General features: G+C 41.9%; 1 protein-coding gene and 1 pseudogene across 2 annotated transcripts in view; both read right to left on the bottom strand.

Moving 5' to 3' along the window:
* Positions 1 to 661: 661 nt before the first annotated feature.
* On the bottom strand, positions 662 to 4,638 carry LOC114490631 (annotated as a pseudogene).
* A 12,659-nt stretch (positions 4,639 to 17,297) lies between these two features.
* PIP5K1B (phosphatidylinositol-4-phosphate 5-kinase type 1 beta) overlaps positions 17,298 to 22,362 on the bottom strand; it is a 323,321-nt gene continuing 318,256 nt past the window's right edge. For both annotated transcript variants that reach the window (XM_028508340.2, XM_036021727.1), the window contains exon 15: positions 17,298 to 17,863. In XM_028508340.2, the coding sequence (XP_028364141.1) occupies positions 17,861 to 17,863 (3 nt within the window). In that variant the 3' untranslated portion in view covers positions 17,298 to 17,860. The remainder of the gene's footprint in view (positions 17,864 to 22,362) is intronic.

The raw sequence follows: 22,362 nt of genomic DNA, 5'->3' as shown, positions 1-22,362 counted from the left end.
TTATATATTTTGGATAATAACCCCTTATTTGATACATGGTTTGTAAATATTTTTTCCCATTTTGTAGGTTATCTTTTTATTTTGCTGATTGTTTCTCTTGCTGTGCAGAAGTTTTAGGATGTAGTTTCATTTGTTGATTTTTTGCTTCTGTTGTTTGTGCTTTGGTGTCATATCCTGGAAATTGCTGCCAAGAACAACTTCAAGGAGCTTTTTCCCCTAGGAGCTTTGTGGTATTAGGTATGATATTAAGTATTTGATCTGTTTTGAGTTAGTTTTTGTGTGTGATGTAAGGTAGGTTCCAATTTCATTTTTCTGCTTGTGGTTATCCAGTTTCCCCGACACTGTTTATTGGAGAGAATGTCCTTTCCCTGCTGGGTGTTTTTGGCATGCTTGTCAAATATCAGTTGACTATCTAAGCATGGGTTTAATTCTGGGCTTTCTATTCTGTTCCATTGGTCTATGTGTCTGTTTTATGCCAGTACCATACTGTTTTAACTACTACAGGTTTGTAGTGTAGTTGGAAATCAGGAAGTGTGGTGCTTCTGGATTTGTTTTTCTTTCTCATGGTAGCTTTGGCTATTAGGAGTCTTGTGGTTCCATGCAATGTTTTTGAACGTATCCTTAAGATAGTATTGTCGTGTAATAAAAGAAAATATGAAGCTTAGGACTGGATCACTTGGACCTTTCCCTTCTTGTTTTCTCCCAGTTCAAAATGCTAGCATCTCTTAATAGCCAGAATTCTTAGATCTGCAGTTGGGCTCAATGCATTCAAGCCTCATTACAATCCTTTTTGTAGTTTTAGCCTTTTTGTGTGTGTGTGTGGAAAATCAGTTTGGTCTGCCCACCATAGCCACACTGGTTCCTGTCATTTTGTGATTGTGACTTTCCCTGCACATACAGAGAATCCTTGCCCTTCTTATACTGTGTCACTTTGTGGAGCGGACAACTGCCACACTTCTTACAGAAAGACTGAGCTATCCGCACAGAAAGCTCCATGCAAATTTTAAGATAGTTTTTTTTATTTCTTTGAAAAATGCTATTGGTATTTTGATAGGAATTGCATTGAATGTACAGATGATGGCTACTATTAGCATTTTAACAATATTCTTCCATGAGTATGCAATACCTTTCTATTGGTTTATGCTTTCAATTTCTTTGAATAAAATTTTTCATTTTTTGTTGTACAGGTCTTTCACTTCATTAAATTGATTTGTAGGTATGTTATTATTTTTGATGCATTGTGAATGGGATAGTTTTCTTTATTTTTTTCAGATGTTAGTGTATAGAGATGCAACTGATTTCTGTATATTGATTTTATATCCTGTTACTTTACTGAATATGTTGATTAGTTCCAACAGCTTTTTTTTTGGTGGTTGTTGTTCAGTCAGGATTTTCCATATCTAAGATCATATTATCTGCAAAGATGACAAATTTCCTTTTCTGACTTAGATGCCTTTTATTTCTTTGTCTCACCTAATTGCTCTAACTAGGACTTCTGATACTGTAGAAGAGTGGTGAAAGTAGGCACCTTTGTCTTGTTCTTGACTTAGAGGAAAAGCTTTTACTGGTGAGTGTAATGTTAGCTGTGGGTTTGTCATCCATGGCCTTTGTTATGTTGAGGTATGCTCCTCCTATACTCAATCTGTTGAAGGTATTTTTTTTTACTTATAAAAAGATACTGTATTTTGTCAAATGCTTTTTAAAAAAAATTATTGAGATAATCATGTGATTTTTACTTTTTATTTTAGTGTGGTATTGCACATTTATTGCTTTGAATATGTTAAACCATCTTTGTATCCTGGGAATAAATTCCACTTGATCATTCTTGAATTCAAGTTGCTAATATTTCGTTGAGAATTTTACATGCGTCTTCATCAGGGATATTGCTTTATAGATGTCTTGTAGAGCCCTTATCTGGCATTGGTATTGGGGTAATGCTGTTCTCATAGAATGAGTTTTGAAGTGTTCCCTCCTCTTCATTTTTGGGAAGAGTTTTGAGAAGTATTAGCATTAAATCACCTATAAAATTTGAGGGAGAATTCACCAGTGAAGCTGTCTGGTTCTGGAGTTTTCTGTGTTGGGAGGTTTTTGCTTACTGATTTAACGTCTTTACTCATCATTGATCTTTCCAGATATTCTGTTTCTTCCTGACTCCATCTTTGTATGTTGTATGTTTCTAGGAATTTATCTATTTCCTCTAGGTTGTCTATTTTGGTGGCATATAATTGTTTATAGTAGCCTTTAATGATCCTTTGTATCTCTGTAGCATCAGTTATAATGTCTCTTCTTTCATTTCTGATTTTATTTATCCAAGTATTCTCTCTTTTTTTTCTTAGTCTAGCTAAAGGTTTGTCACTTTCATCTTTTCAAAAAACCAGCTTTTAGTTTTGTTGATTTTTTTCTATTGCTTTTCTGGCCTCTTTCATTTATTTCTGCTCTGATATTTATTATTTTGAAACTTCCTTCTGCTAACTTTGGGCTTAATTTCTTCGTATTTTTATAGTTTCTTGAAGTGTGAAATAAGGTTGTTTATTTGGGATACTTTTCCTCCAGTTTTGAGATACAAGTGACAAACAGCACTGTGTAAGTTTGTGATATACCACAAAATGATTTGACTTACCAGCCTGCATTAAAAACTTATCAAAATTGATGAATTTTTGTGCAGTCATTTTAATATTCAAGATGGAAGAAAATATGCAACATTTTAGGCATATTATGCTTTATTATTTCAAGAAAGGTGGAAATGCAACTGAAATGCAAAAAGCGATTTGTGCAGTGTATGGAGAAGGTGCTGTGACTGATTGAATGTGTCAAAAGTGGTTTCCAGTTTCTTGGTACTATTGACATTCTGGCCAAATAACTCTTTGCTGTGGGGCTATCTTGTGTATTGAAGATGTTTAGCAGGACCCCTGGCTTCTACCCACTAGAAGCCAAAAGTGGGAGATAGGAGATAGACAACATACTCAAAATATCCGAATCAATAAAGTTATTGGTGAAAACGAGAAGTGTCTTTTATTTTACAGAAAAAGCATAATGGAATTTTTGGCTAACCAATAGTTTAATTCCTGGCATGAAGCTGTCCAGTGTTCCCAGCAGCACTTATTGAAGAGACTGCCCTGTCCTCATTGTATTCTTGCCTCCTTTGTCATAATTGAATTGACCATATATGTGTGGGTTCATTGTTTGGCTCTCTATTCTGTTTCATTATCTGTGTGTTCACTATTATGCCAATACCAAACTGTTTTGATTAATATAGCTTTTAAAAATAGTTTAAAATCAAGATGAGTGATAACTCCAGCTTTATTCTTCTTTCTCAAGATTACTTTGGCTATTTGGGGTCTTTTGTGGTTACATACATATTTTAGGATTGTTTATTCTATTTCTGTTAAAAAAATGTCACTGGAGCCCTGGCTGGTGTGGCTGAGTGGATTCAATGCTGGCCAATGAACCAAAGGGTCGCCAATTCGGTTCCCAGTTAGGGCACAGGCCTGGGTTGCAGGCCAGGTCCCCAGTAGGGGGTGCTCAAGAGGCAACCAGACATTGGTGTTTCTCTCCCACTCTGTCTCCCTCCCTTCTACTCACTAAAAATAAATAAAAATTTTAGAAAAATATCACTGGAATTTTGATAGTGTAGATCACTTTGAGTAGTATGGACATTTCAGCAATATTAACTCTTTCATGGGCACAAGATATCTTTTCATTTGTTTGTGTTTTCTTCCATTTCTTCCATTAATGTCTTATAGTTTTGAGTATAGAGGTTTTTGTTTAACTTCTTGATTAAATTATTCTATGTATTTTATTTTTCTTGATATAATTATAAATTGTTTTCTTAATTTCTTTTTCTCATAATTATTGGTGTATTGTGTATAGTCAACCAATTCTTATATATTGATTTTATAATCTTCAACTTTAGTGAATTCATTTATTACTTCTAATAGTTTTTTTGGGGGGGCATGGAGTCTTTAGGATTTTTTATATATACTAAGATCACCTATTTCCTGGTAGTGATATTTCTCAGAGAAAATGCTTCTATGTCCAGTAGGAGTGGTAGAAGTCAAGTTGTCTGCATCTAGGGACTGTGTGCAGGAAGAGGCCTGAGGATCTCATCATTCATTTTTCAATATGCATACTTATAGCCCCAATACTGGAAACTACCCAAATGTCAATCAGTAATAGAGTAGAAAATTATGGAATAATTTATGCAGTGGAATACTACTCAGTAATTTGAAAGAATGAACTTGCACTACACACAACAAAATGAATGAATCTCATATGGTGTTGAACAACAAAAAGCCCGGTTAAAAGTGTATCGTGGACCTCCGCTCGTGGGGTCCTTGGCGTTGTAGCTGAAACAAATGAAATACACATGGACTACCGAATCCTGTGGAAAAAAGGGCGAGCGGCTTCTTTCTCAAGGGGAGCAAAAGCTTCCACCCTTGCTCCAATGAGCTTTTATTGTCTTAGTGGGCACACGACTGAAGGTCCTTATTAATTATGCACAGGTTCGCTTTAAGTGATTACTTTTTACAGAAAACAAAGGAGAGGATGTCACTAATCACATCACAGAAGAGGGATATTTGCAAATGAAAAGGCAAAAGTGGTTGAACCAGTTTCACTGGTCCTTGGAAGGTTTAGCATGGTTTTTAGGAAGTTATTTTGCAGTAAATGTTTGCCACTCGGGGCTGGGCCCACACCACGCAGAATAGTCTCTTACAATATGTATCATATAATTCCATTTAGAAATTGTTCAAAAACGGGCAAAGCCAATCCATTATGGTAGGACTCACAATAATAGTTACCTTTGGGGCACTGAGGGGGAAGGCATCAACCCACCCAGGACATCGATAAGGAGGGGCATGATAGGGCCTGTAGGTTAGCTGGAAATCTTTGCTAATTTGTTCTACGTGCTGGTGACATGGGTGTATACAGGCATAAAACCCCACTGAACTATACAATTAATAGTTGTACATGCTGTTGCGTGTAAATTATACCTCAATTATTTAAAAAGGTTAGACTGCCGTGTTGAGGTGTTCTGAGGTAGGTGAAATAACTACAGGCTGCCTAAGGGTGATGGTGCTAGAAGCAGAGGTTGGGGATCATAGACAACTTCATGTCATCGAAATAGCATTTGAATCAGACCTTAAAATAGTGATCCTTAACACTTCTCAGGTCAAGGGCACTTTGAATTTGATGAAAATTTCTGTCTTTCCCTTTATGAATAAAAAGTCCCATCTGCTCAAAGAATGCCCTGTTGAGGCAGGAGATAGTCAGGAAGGAAGCTCCAGAGGCCCCCCGCAGGGCTGAGGTAGAAAACATCTATACATGACAAAGACCCCCTAAGACGGGTTGTTCCTGTTTACTGGGATAACTCTGAATCATGGAATGCACCTGCACGCTACCCCTGATTCATTATAATATTATTATAATGAAATAACATCGTGGGACTCCCTTCTCCAGTAGCCAATCAAGAAAATCATGGGAAACCACACATGCGCAGTAGCTTTGAAATCCAACTCCTTGTACCTGCGCAGGAAAAGCCCGCCAAAGATGAGCAAGGGGGCTTCTGCCCTATAAGAATAGAATCCCCCAGCCCACGTGCCTTTTTTTCTCTGCTCAGAGCTGGCCCACTCCCGTGTCCTGTGGAGTGTACTCTCACTTAATAAATCTTCCCTCTTTCTTTATGCTATAAACTTTGTGTGTTCGGTTCAATTCTTTGTCCTCGATCACTAAGAACCTGGTTACCTGTGCACACCTGTGACAGTTTTTGGCAAGCCAGCCAGGAGAAGACACCGGAGTGGTAAGCCTTCTTTGCTGCTCTGACACCTGGGATGCCCTTTTCCGTTATCACCTATTCTGTTTCGGTGACTCTGATGTTCCGTGATGGAAGTTCGGCCGCTAATTTGCGGGCACAGGTCGGGCAGTTAAAAGCCGCAAGGGCGCCCGCCGCTTGAAGACTCCTGTGATAGGATAACTTGGATGAGGAACGGGGTTAGCCTTAGTCCCCGCCAGGTACAAGAAAATGTCCGCACAACGGTCAGGCACACTGTGGAAAGCACAAAACACTGCCCCACCCCGCGGCCACTCCCCCAATAGGCATAGTCGGACCTTCCATGCGGGATATCAGTCACCACCTCACCTGCGCTATGACTTCCTTTTGCAGTCTCCTCATCAGGCCCACAGATAGTCTTTTATGCTTTTCCTCCCCAACTGACTTCTGGTCTTTATACCTTCACTCATACCCCACTTGCCTTTTATGTATGAAGGGCTCCTGCTGTCTTTGTACTAGGATATCTACCTTGGGGTCATTGACAGGCTAGCGCTAAGTACAGTTGCAGGAATGAGCCACTCCCATCTTTGCCACGTGTATACTCTCATTGTAAGCAGCAACATCGCTCAGAACCACACAACAGGTGCCTGCTGGTCGCTGGTTACTAAATGGCTGCGTAGAGCCACTCTTACCTAATTAATTGAATTTGGGAATCTAAGGTGGTTTACTTGTTCCTATAAGGGTATTTTAATTTCCCCTCTCAGTCCATTGTCCCTCTATGAGATCCGCCTCCAGTATAAAGGGTGGTATTTTAGACATCTCTTGAGGTCCCTTCTGCGAGACTTCAGACGCAGGTACAATTTCTTAAAGCTCTGGAAAATTACATAGGATATTTAAGGGTCTTCTTTGTGATCTAGAAAAGAGTCATTTTATAATAAGATCATCTTGGTGCTTCTTGAATGGTTTACAAGGCCGGAAATTATTTTTCTAGTAACACACTTCCTTTGCCCCAGATCTTAAAGCTTACAGGAAAATAAGGGTCCCCATAGATAAAGAATACAGAAATAGAAATGTACTAGGGCCACAAGGGTAGAGTCTGGGATTGTTGGGATTATAGGCAATTGCTCAAGAATGCAGGACTGGTTCCTTCCCAATAGTTAGAGACAAAAGTAGACTGTGGTGATTCTCTCAAGTCTTTTAAATTTCTGTCGGCCGACACTCACTAGGATTTCTTTCGCCAGAGACGTCTGGTAGTTTGGTGGGATCCCAGGGGACGCCCTGTGGCCCACTAGGAAGCTCCTGAGGCAAGAAAAGGGGGACGCCTCTCGATTGCAAAGGAGTATCTCTCTCACTAGAATCTCTTTCGCCAGAGACGTCTGGTAGTTCGGTGGGATCCCAGGGGACGCCCTGTGGCCCACTAGGAAGCTCCTGAGGCAAGAAAAGGGGGACGCCTCTCGATTGCAAAGGAGTATCTCTCTCACTAGAATCTCTTTCGCCAGAGACGTCTGGTAGTTCGGTGGGATCCCAGGGGACGCCCATGGCCCACTAGGAATCTCCTAAGGGCAGCAAAGAGAGGGACGCCTCTAGTCTGCAAAGGAGTATCTTTGTGTTTCTTTTCCTTCTCTCTTAGGATCACCGCAGTCGAGATGGGAACTACATCTTCCATCCCTTCCAAATCACCATTGGGTTGCATTCTTAGCAACTGGGATAAATTTAACCCCAAAAATTTAAAAAAAAAGAGATTAGTTTTCTTTTGTAACACAGTTTGGCCCCAATATAAATTAGGGGATGGAGAAATATGGCCCTCGAATGGGAGCAGGAATTATAATACTATCCTACAGCTAGATCTATTCTGCCGGAGGGAAGGCAAATGGTCTGAAGTTCCTTACGTGCAGGCATTTATGGCTCTGTACCAAGATCCCTCGTTTTGCTCCAGCCCCACCCTGACAAAACCTATAGGCCCAAGTGTTGATCAATTAAAAGATACTCTCCTTAGCTCCCCACCTGTCTCTCAAGGGAGATTAAGGGAACCCCAGAGTTCTGGAGTCTCTGCCCCTACCTTAGAGGAAGCGACCTCTCCACTACCCTATGCTATAAACAACCTAAAGCCACCAGCTGAGGAAAAACCCAGCCCTGCAGGACATACTAGAAGTGGCGCTTCTTATCTCCCTACCACTCCTGCACTCCTACCCTTAAGGGAGGTAGCAGGCCCTGAAGGTGCTATAAGGGTACAAGTGCCATTCTCTATAACTGATTTACAACAATGTAAAGACAGGCTTGGGAGTTTTTCAAAGGATCCTTCACGTTTCACTAGTAATTTCCAGACTCTTACTCTAGCATTTAGTATGTCGTGGAGGGATTTGTACATAATTCTGACCACCTGCTGTTCCCCAGATGAAAAACAGCGGATCTGGGAGGAGGCCCGTAAGTATGCAGATCAGCTACATACCCAGAACCCTGGCACTAACCAGCCAGCTGCCCAAGCTGTCCCGGACCAGGAACCTGACTGGGGATACAATACTCAGGCAGGGATCCGAAGTAGGGATGCAATGATAGATTGCTTACTGGCAGGAATAAGAAACTGCATCAAAAAACCTGTGAATTATAAAAAGGTTAGGGAAATCTTTCAGGGCAAGAAAGAGAACCCAGCTCTCTTCAGAAACAGACTAGTGGAAGCCTTCCAAAAATATACAAACTTGGACCCTTCATCCCCAGAGGGTCAAATCTTAATAGGACAGCATTTTATAAGTCAATCTGCCCCTAATATTTGCAGGAAGCTTCAAAAATTACAAATGGGCCCGCAGACCCCCTTAGATCAGCTCATGGATACAGCCTTTTCAGTCTTTAACAATAGGGATTTGGAGGAAAGAAAACAGGGAAAGAAGGAAAGAGAGAAGCAAGCAGAGCTCCTTGCACTAGCCTTTAGTAGTGCCATTGGCGGAAACCAGCCCCATCAGGGGAGCTCGGGGAGGCCTCAAAAGAATCAGGGGCAAAAGGATCAGACCTGTTATAAGTGCAAGCGCCCTGGACACTGGTCAAAAAACTGCACTCAGCCACCTCCGAGGCCCTGTCCTCTATGCAAAAACTTCAGTTCTGATCCCTGGCACTGGAAGGTAAACTGCCCCCGTTCCCATAGTGGAAAGGGGTCATCTCCCAAGGCCATGGCTACTCTTGAGGACTAAAGGTGCCCGGGGAACAGGTCGGCCCCAGGGAATACTCATATTCCCATCTCTACCGAGGAGCCCCGGGTAACTCTAGATGTGGCATGTAAGAAAATCAACTTTCTTGTTGATACAGGGGCCACTTACTCTGTCCTTAACTCTTACTCTGGACCTCTTTCCTCCAAATCAACTAAAGTAATGGGGGTCGAAGGAAATCCTAAGGCATATTTCTATACATTCCCTATCACTTGCCAATTTGAGAGTCGAATATTCAAACACTCCTTTTTAATTGTTCCTCAGTGCCCTATTCCTCTGTTAGGCTGGGACCTTTTAGCTCGGATGGGAACTATCTTGTTGTTCCCTGAAGTGCCATTTAAGTTAAGTAAGGTAATGATAATCAGTAGTGTTCAAAATCAGGAAGAAATCCCAAGTTCAGTTCTGGATGCAGTAAACCCACTAGTTTGGGAGTCAGGAATTCCTGGAAAAGCAAAGACTGCATTACCGGTTAAAATCCAGTTAAAACCCAGGTCAGATTACCCTCACAGGAAGCAATATCCTATTAAACAAAAAGCTTTGGAGGGCTTACAGCCCATCATAACTAAATTTATACAACATGGGCTCATAGTCCCTTGTCAGTCTCCTTGCAACACTCCCATCTTACCAGTGATAAAACCTACAGGAGAATACAGGCTAGTCCAGGATCTAAGGTTAGTCAATGAAGCAGTAGTCCCTTTACATCCAATAGTAGCTAACCCTTACACCTTGCTCTCGCAAATACCAAATAATGCTCAGTGGTATTCAGTATTAGATTTAAAAAATGCCTTCTTCTGCATCCCTTTGCATCCTGACTCTCAGTATTTATTTGCTTTTGAGTGGACTGATCCAAAGACGATGATACATCAGCAATATACTTAAACTGTATTGCCACAAGGGTTTAGGGACAGTCCCCATCTCTTTGCTAGGGTATTAGAAAAGGATCTTAGAGATTTACAGCTAAAAGGAGGGGCCATTTTACAATATGTAGACAACATACTAATCTGCAGCCCCTCCAAGGAGGCTTCTGATCAAAATACCATCCAGACTCTGAATTTCCTAGCTAAAAGAGGGTATCGGGTATCAAAGAAAAAGGCTCAGATTACCAAACAAAAAATAAATTACTTAGGGTATATTTTGACTCCTGGATGTAGGCAATTATCACAGGAGAGAATTAAAGCGATTACTAAATTAACTCCACCTGCTACTAAACAGCAGCTTCGCTCCTTCTTAGGAATGGCAGAATTCTGTAGGATTTGGATCCCCAACTTTGGGCTAATCGCCAAACCTCTGTATAAAGCCATTAAGGGGCCAAACACTAAACCCATTATATGGGAAAAAGAATGTGATCAGGCTTTTAATAAAATCAAGCAGGCTCTAATCGAAGCCCCAGCCTTAGGCATCCCCAACTTAAGTAAGCCTTTCTCTCTATACATAGCAGAGAAGCAAGGGATAGCTTTAGGAGTCTTAGTCCAACGACTAGGGAATAAACCTCAACCAGTTGCATATTTCTCAAAAAAACTGGACACTGTAGCAGCTGGGTGGCCTCCGTGCCTAAGAGCAGTTGCAGCCACAGCCATGCTAACCAAGGAAGCTAGTAAACTAACTCTCGGGCAGAAGTTAGAAGTCTTAACTCCACATCAGGTACAAGGGGTGTTAGAAATGAAAGGGCACCTCTGGCTAACAGGAAATAGACTGACCAAATATCAGGCCCTTCTTCTAGACAATCCTAAAGTAACTATAAAAACCTGTAACACCCTAAACCCAGCCTCCTTAATGCCTACAAAATCGTCCCCAGATTTGATCCATTCCTGCTCAGACATTATTAGTCTTAATCAAGCAGGACTGACTTATTAGACCAGCCCTTAGAAAACCCTAATGATAAGTGGTTCACTGATGGAAGCAGCTTTGTACAGAATGGGCAGCGAAAAGCAGGATATGCAGTAGTTAGTTTATATAACACCATTGAGGCACAGCCCCTTCCATCCTCAACCTCGGCCCAAAAGGCTAAAATTATAGCCCTTACCCGAGCTCTCATCCTAGGACAAGGAAGAAGGGTCAATATCTATACAAACTCCAAATATGCCTTCCTTGTTCTGCATGCTCATGCCGCCATATGGAAAGAAAGAGGGCTCCTCACCGCTAAGAATTCCCCTATTAAACATGGACCAGAAATCTTAAATTTATTGGAAGCAGTTAGGCTCCCTAAGCAAGTGGCAGTTATGCATTGCAAAGGCCACCAAAAAGATATGTCCCATATCTCTCAGGGAAATAGGAAAGCAACCAGGAAGCAAAGAAGCAGCGCTAGGGACTAATAGACAAATGGCTTTATTCCCCCCTGTAAATGTCTCAGATATCAAGCCCAACTATACATCTGAGGAAATATCTTGGGCTTTGAAGCAAGGAGGTGTCCATAAAGGACCCTAGATATATATTGGCCAGAGGCTCTTCCTTCCTCAAGCCTCCCAGTGAAAGTTCTTAAAGGCTTTGCATAACTCCTTCCACCTTGGAAGAGATGCTACAATGACAATGGTTAACAAATTATTCATAGGTAGGGGAATAGCTACTACCATAAAGAATATTTGCCAGGCTTGTACTCTTTGTGCCTATAACAATCCTGGGCAAAAGCCATCCCTGCCCCCGCTGATAAAACCTATTCAGCGAAGAGGGACCTATCCTGGAAAGGACTGGCAGATTAATTTTACCAAAATGCCTCCTTGTAAAGGATACAAATACTTACTAGTCCTGGTAAATACCTTTACTGGATGGATTAAGGCCTTTCCAACAAGGACAGAAAAGGCCACAAAAGTAGTAAAGGCTCTCCTAAAGGAAATAATACCCAAGTTTGGTCTTCCAAGATCCCTACAAAGTGATAATGGGCCATCCTTCACTTCTAAGATCACTCAAGCAGTTTCTGAAGCTCTAGGCATAAAATATTATCTTCACTCTGCTTGGAGACCACAGTCCTCTGGAAAGGTAAAACGAGCAAATCAAACTTTAAAAAGAACATTAGCAAAACTTTGCCAAGAAACTTCTGAAAACTGGGCTAAGTTACTACCTATAGCCCTCATGAGAATTAGGGGCTCCCCTAAGGCCAATACTAAACTCAGTCCATTTGAAATGTTGTATGCCCGGCCCTTTTTAACTCTAGATCTAATATTCGATACAGAAACCCATCAAGCAATTAAGTATATAATAAACTTAAGACAAGTGCAGAAAGCTTTACAGGAATATGGAAATAAAGTTTTACCAGCTCCAAAAGGAAATTTTCAAACTGCTATATCTCCGGAAGACTGGGTACTCCTTAAAACCTGGAAGGAGGAATCACCAGCAAACCAACTCAACCCTAAATGGAAAGGGCCTTACCAGGTAGCCCTAAGTACCCCTATGGCTGTAAAACTCTTAGGGGTCGATAGTTGGGTTCATATTTCCAGGGTAAAACTAGCCCCCACGGATCCCAATCTGACTCAGGACCAGCTGGAGACCCAAAGCCCAGACTATACCTGCGAGCCACTAAAGGACCTCAGGTTCCTGTTCAAAAAAAAGAAGCCCTAAAAAGATAAGTAATAACCAATAACAGTGCACTGAAATCACCATTGTTCTGGATAGTTACACTTCTTAAAAACTTCCTATTCATACTGGTCCTCTGCTTCATATAAAGGCTTGCTCACTTCCTTCTGGGTAGAATCATATCTGGGTGGATTGTCTAAAATGAAAATGTCTTTGTTATTTCTATTAACCATTCTGTACTCGCCTGCACCCTGTATAACGGAATGGGATAAAAATTTTCTAGTAAATGCTTCTCGGACCTTAGCAGCAGGAAAAAACCTGGCCCAATGTTGGATATGTCATCCTAACCCGGAAACTCCTTCCAGATACAATACTCATATAAAAGCCTACCCAATAGCTAATGAATCCTTAATCAGTGCTTTGAATTCCTCCGCCAATTACACGCGTTCCTCTTTTTCTTTAAGAGTCAGATGGGAGCGAAATCCTCCTTTGTGTTTCCGTATGACCCCACTAGAATTAAAGCCATTTAATTACTCCAGCACCTCTCTTAAGTACAACAATACAATGGGATGTACCCCATGTTATAATAATACTCATACAAGGGCCATCGACCCATTTCAAGCCCTGGCTTCTCTTTCAAGTTCCAGCTTTCTAGAGAATCTTTCTAAGGAAGAAATTTTCAAACCATTAAATTGGTCACATATAGTATGCTACCCAAATTATGGTTCTAACTGTATTCCTAATAGTACCCATTGTTGCTTTGACAAAACTCACAATGCAAATACAAACAATACTTCTAAATGTGTTACTTAAAAATTAAACCAATCTCTTCAAGGAGTATTAGCAAAATTTCTACCACCTCCTGCAGGTGAGAAAGATCAGAGAAATAACTTAGGCCCTTTTAAGGACTGCCTTTCCCCCTTGCCATATGCCCTCCTTAACAAATATAACTCCACTAATGCCACAGTTATTGCAGCACCCCCGGGGCTCGTCTGGCTATGTGGGACTCCCAATAACTGGCTAACGGATCATTCAAAATTTCAAAAAGCTATTGCTTATACTCATCTCAGCAACTCTAAACATGGGGGTGACTGCACCTTAGGGACCTTGGCACCCCAAGACCTAACCATTATAAATATAACCACGGGTCCTGGAAGTCCATCTCTCAGCAGAAAAAAACGAGCTTTTGGTCTAGTAGTGGCTGGAGCTGCTGCCACTATAGCCGCTGCAGCCCCCTGGGGAGGCTTCGCCTATCATGAGGCCACTCTAAGGGAACTCACTAAGATTATAAAAAAAATCTCCAAAGATACTGCTGGTACTCTAGCTGGACTCTCAAGATCAGTAAACTCATTGGCAAATGTAGTCATAAATAACCGCCTTGCCCTTAACTATCTTCTAGCAAAACAAGGAGGGGTATGTGCTGTTATCAATAAAACCTGCTGCACCTATGTAAATAACTCTGGAATAATCAAAACTAACATAAAGAAAATTTATAAACAGGCAAAATGGCTACATAAGTATAATCAACAGGGCCAAGGGATTAAAAAAGCCCTGACCTCATGGTTCCCTGGCTTAACATGGTTATTACCCTTCTTAGGGCCCTTAATAACACTGCTGGTTTTACTACTTTTAGGGCCTTGCTTATTTAATTTACTTGTTAAATTTGTTTCTTCTAGACTTAAGCAATTCCACGTCAAACTAATGACGCTCCAAGGTTTCCAACCAATCCCTAAAAACAATGTCGAAGTTAACCAACATACAGCATCCACGGTGGCCTCAGGAATTCCTCTTCAACCTCTAAATAAAATAGGGCAAGAGTTCCGTGGTTCTCAATAGGCAGGGTCTACTGTCCAATCTAAGCCTAAAGCAGCTATGGAAAACGGATCTTCATCCTTCAACAACCCCAAAAAGATTTTTAAGAACCATGTCTCTCAGGGAGAAGTTGAGGCAGGAGATAGTCAGGAAGGAAGCTCCAGAGGCCCCCCGCAGGGCTGAGGTAGAAAACATCTATACATGACAAAGACCCCCTAAGACGGGTTGTTCCTGTTTACTGGGATAACTCTGAATCATGGAATGCACCTGCACGCTACCCCTGATTCATTATAATATTATTATAATGAAATAACATCGTGGGACTCCCTTCTCCAGTAGCCAATCAAGAAAATCATAGGAAACCACACATGCGCAGTAGCTTTGAAATCCAACTCCTTGTACCTGCGCAGGAAAAGCCCGCCAAAGATGAGCAAGGGGGCTTCTGCCCTATAAGAATAGAATCCCCCAGCCCACGTGCCTTTTTTTCTCTGCTCAGAGCTGGCCCACTCCTGTGTCCTGTGGAGTGTACTATCACTTAATAAATCTTCCCTCTTTCTTTATGCTATAAACTTTGTGTGTTCAGTTCAATTCTTTGTCCTCGATCACTAAGAACCTGGTTACCTGTGCACACCTGTAACACTACTTGTGAATATTATTTTATGGTCCTGTTAATATCTACCTATTGTTACAGAACACAACAAGGGGGGCCTGGGATGATATACTATTATTGAAAGGAGGCCCCGGGTCTGTTATGTCTGCCACCCTAGGAAAGATGTCTCTCAATGCCAGAGATTCGTGAAAAGGAAAGGAAATGTTTATTTAATGCTATACTAACTTAAAGTAGTGACCTAATGTCTTTATCAAAAATCCTAAAGTCCCTAAAAATACCCACAAACACACACAGTCCTTCCTTCCTTTCCCCCTTTGCCCAGTCCAGAGTACCGTATCTCAGGAAAGGAACTAGAAGTACATGGCTCAGGCAGTTCTCTGGTTCTTCTCAGTTAGTAATCCCTCTCAACTAGGAGACCTCCCTGGGTTCCTGGCACCCTCGGCTGAGTCGCCAGCATGTCTGCTAAGACCAGGTGGTGGTTCCCCCTTCTAAAGCTGTGGGAGTCCCCACTCTGCCAGGCCACGTGGTTCTCTCTCTCAGGGCTGCGGGAGTCTCCACTCTATCAAGGCCGCGTGGTTCTCTCTCTCTCAGGGCTGCGGGAAGGGAGAGTCCCCACTCTGCCAAAACTGCATGGTTCTCCCCTCCAGGGCTGCTGCGTGGTTCTCCCTCTCTCAGGGCTGCGGGAGTCTCCACTCTGTCAAGGCCGTGTGGTTCTCCCCCAATGGCTGCCGTGTCTGGGTTTAAATCCCCTGCGCCAATCTTCTTCTGCAGCCCCATTTCCGACTCCTCCTACACTTGGGCACACTTGCCCAATTGCTCAATCTGCTGTCTTCTCCAGCTTTTCTGGTCGCCATCGTGGGTCTGGGCAGGTGTCACCCCATGTCATGGAGCCAATCTTCTCCCAGCTCCCACGTAGGCGCTGTAACTCAGGGAACCTGCCCCCCAGTCACATCTTGGGGGGTGAGATCCCTTTCCATCCCCCTGGCCTTGAGCATGGCCATAGCTATTTAGCATATCTAAGTGACCAGCCAAAGGCTATAGGTATGCTAAATGACCATGCCATGGATTAGCTGCAAAGCTGCCCTGCATGTTCTTGCTCTGTGTGCCCCTTCCCCCCCCCGACTCACACCCGTGGGGGAAGGGGTGGACACCTTAAAATCTCCTGGACACCTTGAGTTCTGGACCCCATTTCAAATGCCTATTTGGGGTCCCCCCTCTTGGCTGCACCCTGTAACACTATGACCCTCGTAGGAATCAATGGGTCCTGAGCTAAGGATCCCTGCTTAAATGGGTAGGTTTACAAATGGGAGGGGGAAAGAGTGGGATCCCAGCTAGGTAAACCCTGTAGTGAGGGAGAGCATCTGGAAGCACATAGGAATAGGAGGGAGAGAGAGGCCAAGAACCTTCAGAAATCCATTTCGGTAGAGCTCACCACTGACATCCCAACCCAGGATGGATTCTTAGCTCTGCAGGTAAAACTACTTATACTGAGTAACCATGGCTGTAGGCTACATTTATAAAAGTTAATGCCATGTCTGCTTACAAGAAATCAACTTGCTTTAGCTTGAAGTGTTTTACACTGAGCATCTTATCAGGAAAGTCTTTCTGCAGTCTGGGTCATTCTGCTTTCTAATGATTTTTGCCCCCCAGTGTATGATTATGCAGCCTCTTAAGTCTCTGCTGCTTGGGACTTTCATGAGATGGCATAGATGCATACATTGCTTCACACATTCACTGCCTCTCTCTACTGAATCCACTCCTGCGTGGGAGGTATATTCCCATCCCTTCGACATCAGAGCTGGCAAGTCACTTGCTTTGGCCAGTGGAATGTGAGCAGGAACACTGTAAACCACACTTCAGCTGAAGTTATTTTGAGCCCCCATCTTCGTTACACTATCCTTTTTTTCCTTCTGCCATACAAGCGGCATGTTCTAGGCAGGGACTCCTTCAGATCCGCATTCAGAGATTTTTGGGGTTGTTACCATAGCAGAATGTAGTACAGCTGGCTGATACACCAGCACAATTGGGGAAGTCTTGAACAAGCGAAGCAGAGCCTGCTATTGAGTGTTTTCTCAGGGTCCAGAGAATTTATTTTTATCCATCGTGAGAGTTGCTTTAGTAAGGATTGTGCAATATCTAAAAATGAGAGGCATCTAAGTTATTTCTTTTTAATTAGTAGAAAGAAAGAAGACCATAAACTATTGGAATTACTGTACTACCACAATTGAGAACAAAATATTTTATTTTTCTCAATAAAACTATAGTTTACAATAGTATTTACTAAATAAATTATATAATTTCTCCTTTACAAGCAATAAACTAAATCACAAATATTTCAAAGACAACGTGTATGTACACGACATAAGGCCTTTTGTAAATAGCTCTGCTTTTCTCCCTTCACTAGTAAACAGTGAAAATACCTTTAAAGAGGCTAGTTATCTATAAAGTATATGCAGACCTATCATACTGATCTTCAGATAAAACCAATTTAAACTTTAATGACATGGCTATGATTATAGTTTTGCAAAAAGAGCAGGATTTATACTTTATATACTATTTTGCACAGATGGATTTTTAAAAAATATATAAGCAGATTACATGTGTAGCTTAAATATAATCACTAGATGCATGCAGAATGAAATAATGCAAGTGTCAATAGGAAAATAGCACTTTCAAGTCCGAAAAAAGTGATTGGCAATGGTATAGAAAGCAGCTTAAATGTGGTTCATGCAGTTCTTCACAGTTTGGCAAGCAACAGCAAATGAGAGAAGAGTGTGGCATCACATCTGCTGACCAGCCCGAGGACTGAGGCTCCCCCGACATCCACACACTCCTAAGTCCAGCTGATTATCGTTCTGTGTCGTGGGGCTCAGCCACGTTCCTTTGGGAAATTCTGGAGTGGAGGAACTTCTCTCCTGTGACCGTGTGCACGTCTCATCTGTCTGCTTAGGTGGTCACCACTTGCACTTACTAGGGGGAAAAAGAAAGAAAGCAGCTGTGAGACTTTGTTCTGGCATTGATCTATCGCTGCTCTGCATGAGCACAAACACGAGTCCGTTATTTCTCCCAGTGACTTGTGCGTGGGACATGTGCAGGTCGAAGTGGCGGTGGATTAGGCTGGGATTCTACAGCGATGAGCATAGCATGTGCTTCTCTGGCAGACTCACTCTGAGTCACTGATGCAGTTTATAGAGTCCCTAATAAATCACAGCACTGAGCTGGACACTCAGAAGGAAGCCACCTCACCTAAGATGCACTCATGCCCTCCTCCAAGTGCACAGGGCTTGGGGATGTGCTGTGGTGTATCAGGTTTGAAGCTAATCAAAATTACTTGGACATGGTCTTGAACTCATCCTGAATGCTATGTTCATTTTCAAACACTGTCCATGTGGCTGGGCAGTAAAAATGTATCCAGTAAATACTTAACCTAAAATGATAACCATTTAAAACCAGAGGCAGCTAATTCAGTCTGTGACAGTTATACTAAGATAGGTATGGGGAAGCAGCCCATGCTCAGTCTCTGGAGACAGACACAGTGGGTTAAATCTATTGACTTCCTGATTATTACAGACAGAACATGCAAGTCACTTAACCTTCTTTGCACCGTATTTGTCTTTTCTGCAAAATGGGGTAGTTGTATATACAGTATACAAAAAATAAGGGAGGGGGGACCTCCCCCAAACTGGAATTATCTTTGGGAGGGTAGGTTCCTTGTAGCACAGGCTTCCCCACTATGTGAGTGTTCTAGGAACCCGTCTGTTATCAGTGTACCGGCTGGCGTTGGTGTAAGAGGCTGCGTTCAGCTTCAGTGAATTTTTCTGAAGACTCTTACAATGGGTTTGCCCATTTGCAGGTGATTTACCAGCATACCTGCCCACACTGCATTGAGTGTTCAGCACTTTTTGACCAAAACAGCATGACCCCAAGCCTTACCCTCCCTATTCACCTGATCTTACCCCAAGCAACTTGTTTTCATTTTCCTGGAAGAAAAAAAGTCCTCAAAGGAAAATGTTTTGTGTATATGGAAGAGGTGAAAGAAAAACTGGCAGAAGCACTAACAGGCATCAAATCGATGAGTTCAGAAACCATTTTGAACAGTGGAAAAAATGTCTTAATAGTTGTATTACATCAAATGGAGAGTAGATTGAAGGTGACTAAATTTAAGCATGTAAGAATACACAGTTTTTTATAAATGAATTCCATTTTGGAGGGGTTGTGTGTGTGTGTGTGTGTGTGTGTGTGTAATCACTTTGCACAGTGCCTGGCATATGCTAGTACCCCCAAAGTAGTAGTGGGGAATGTTGGGGCTGGATCACCTTCATTTGGAGGCTGAAAAGGCTCGAATGAAAGTTTGAAATGACTCCAAAAATTATTAGAAACTATGTCAAATAGGATACTTTTTTATACAGGATTTTAAAAAAGTTTATGTATTTATTTTAGAGAGAGAGGAAGGGAGGGAGAAAGAGGGAAACATCATTAGAAACATAGATTGGTTGCCTTCCATGTGTGTTCTGACTGGGGACCAAACCTGCAACCCAGGCATGTGTCCTGACTGGGATTCGAACCAATGACCTTTTGGTTTGTGGGATGACACTCAACCAGCTGAGTTACACCAGCCAGGGCAAGATCTATTTAAAAATGAGTATTTTATCATGTAATTTGAGCCAGTTGTTGTAATTTTTATTAACTTATCACTTTGATAGTTTAAATTGTTCCCTCTTATTAATCTGTTAGGGAATTTTCCCTGCTTAAATGTATAACATGCTCAAATCATTACTCAGAAAATATCTTTCAGAAATAGCTCAAGTGCTTGGAGTTCTGAGCTGCAGCACCGGGCAAATGGGAAGTCACCCGCACCCTCAGGACAGGACGGATGTTGTGAAGGCTCAGCGTGGTCACTTTGATGTGTGGTACATATCAATCAGCGATATAAAAACCCACATAAAATGATAAGGTCCTGCTGCTTAGATATGAGTCCTGCTTTCTTAAACCAAAACCCAAAAGTGAGTGATAGTTCTGCTCTACCGGTCCTGCAGATCACGGCTGGAGTTCTGTGTCTGGTTTCTAGTGCCAGACTCTGAGAGGGACATTGATGGGCCTGAGTCACACCTGAGAAAACCCACCAGTGAAGGGCTCGCCAAACCCAGGACTCTGGAAATGGTGGAAGACCTGGGCTTTTTGCTCTAGAAAGTAGGAGTTGCAGAGATGGGGCGGAATAGTTGTCTTTGAGTATCTACAGGCTAGCCATGGGAATAAAGGGTTAGGTATGAGGTTAGTCCCAGGATACCTGAGAGTGTGACACTTTCACCGACAGTGGTGGCACAGAGGGCTGTGATCCTGGGTGGGAGATGGAATACCGGAATGTGTGAAGTGAGTAGAGGGGTAAAGCTTCATCCCCACCAGTTTCCCCCCATCAAGCATCCTGATACTCACTCTCATGCCCTCCCCAGCACATGGGTCCATTTTGCTATCTGCTATGACCTAGTGGGTGAGACAAGTGAATCCCAGACCAGAATCAGGACAATGTGTGGAAGCCAGTTTTGCGTTAACCTGGAAGTGCTTTCTAACCAGAGTAAAAAAATGAGGGGCAGTTGCTGTGCCTGGGGGTGAGGCAGTAGAGCCGAGGCAGAAAGCTGTGTCCTCACACGGTACCCGGGAGGCACTCAATCGGTGGCGGCCAGTAGGGAAGACGCGGCAGTCACAGCTGGGCTGTGTCAGATGGTCACCAAGTTTCATTCCAACCACGAGATTCTATGAAATGCTGTTTGCAAATTTTAAAAAAATATTTTATATTATTTTTAAGTATAGTTGGTATAATATTATATAGTTAGTTATATTATAATTATATTAATTTCAGGTGTACAATATAGTGATTTGACATTTTCATACCTTGCAGTGTGATCACCCCACTAATTCTAGTAATCATCTGTCACCACACACACTTACCACAATATTGCTGACTACGTTCCCCTTCACCTTTTTCACCCGTCCCCTCATCCTCCTCCTCTCTGGCACCTATGCCTTTGGTCTCTGTGTCTATAAGTCCGTTTTTGTTTTGTTTGTTCTTATGTTTCGATTTTCTTTTAGATTCTACATATAAGTGCAACCAAATGGAATCTGAATTTCTCTGTGTGACTTATTTCACTAGCAGAATACCTTCTAGCATAGGTCCACCCATGTTGCTGCAGTTGGCAAGATTTCATTTTTTAATTGATGAATAATAGTTCATTGTATATATGTACTGCATTTTCTTTATCCATTCATCTATTGATGGATACTTAGGTTGCTTCCATGTCTTGACTATTGTAAATAATGCTGTAATGAACATAGGTATGCATATATCTTTTCCAGTTAGTGTTCTGGATTTTTCAGATAAATACCCAGCAGTGGAATTGCTGGGTCATATGGTAGCTCTAGTTTTAATATTTTGAGAAACATCATACTGTTTTCCATACTGGCTGCACCAATTTACAATCCTGCCAAGAGTGTGCCGGGTTCCTCTTTCTTCACATCCTTACCAACACTTGCTTGTTGATTTATTGATGGTAGACGCTGTGACTGGTGTGAGGTGATACACCTCATTGTGGTTTTGATTCCCATTTCCCTGATGATTAGTGATGATGGATATCTTTTCATATGTTTGCTGGCCTTTTTTTTTTAAAATCTGGACCAGAGGACCTGCTCATCAACTTTTAGAGGGAGGGTGAGAGAAAGAGAGACAGGTATGTGTGTGAGAGAAACACCAATCACTTGTCTCTTGCACATGCCCTGACCAGGGATAGAACCGACAACCCAGGTATATGCCATGACTGGGAATCAAACAGAAGACTCTTCAGTGTATGGACAATGCTCCAACCGACTGAGCCACAGAAGCCAGGGCGCCTGTTGGCCATCTTTATGTTTTCTTGAGGTGTCTTTTCATGTCCTCTGCTCATTTTTTGATCACATTTTTTGTTATTAAATTATATGAGTTTCTTATATATTTTGGATATCAACTCTTTATTGGATATATAATTTGCAAATATGTTATCACATTTAGTAGGTGGTCTTTTTGTTTTGTTGATAGTTTCCTTTGCTGCACAGAAGCTTTTTAGTTTGATGAAATCCCATTTGATTACTTTTGCTTTTGTTTCCCAAACTTGAGGGGACATGTCCACAAAGCTATCACTCCGATTGGTATCAGTTTCCTACCTATGTTCTCTTCCTGGAGTTTATGGTTTCAGGATTTATATTTAAGTCTTTAATCCATTTGAGCTTATTTTCGTATATGGTGTAGACGGTAATGATCCAGTTTCACGTTTTTGTATGTATCTGTATAGTTTTCCCAATACCACTAGGTGAAGAGACTGTCATTGCCACAGTGTATATTTTTACCTCCTTTGTCATGGGTTAATTGACCATATAAGTGAGGGTTTATTTCTGGGCTCTGTATTCTGTTTTCTTGATCTATGTGTTGGTTTTTGTGCCAG

Source organism: Phyllostomus discolor, chromosome 3, assembly GCF_004126475.2.
Source record: "Phyllostomus discolor isolate MPI-MPIP mPhyDis1 chromosome 3, mPhyDis1.pri.v3, whole genome shotgun sequence".
In the NCBI taxonomy this organism is placed as follows: Eukaryota; Metazoa; Chordata; class Mammalia; order Chiroptera; family Phyllostomidae; genus Phyllostomus; species Phyllostomus discolor.
Note: the sequence above shows the minus strand (reverse complement) of the source record. Positions and strands in the feature narration are given on the sequence as shown.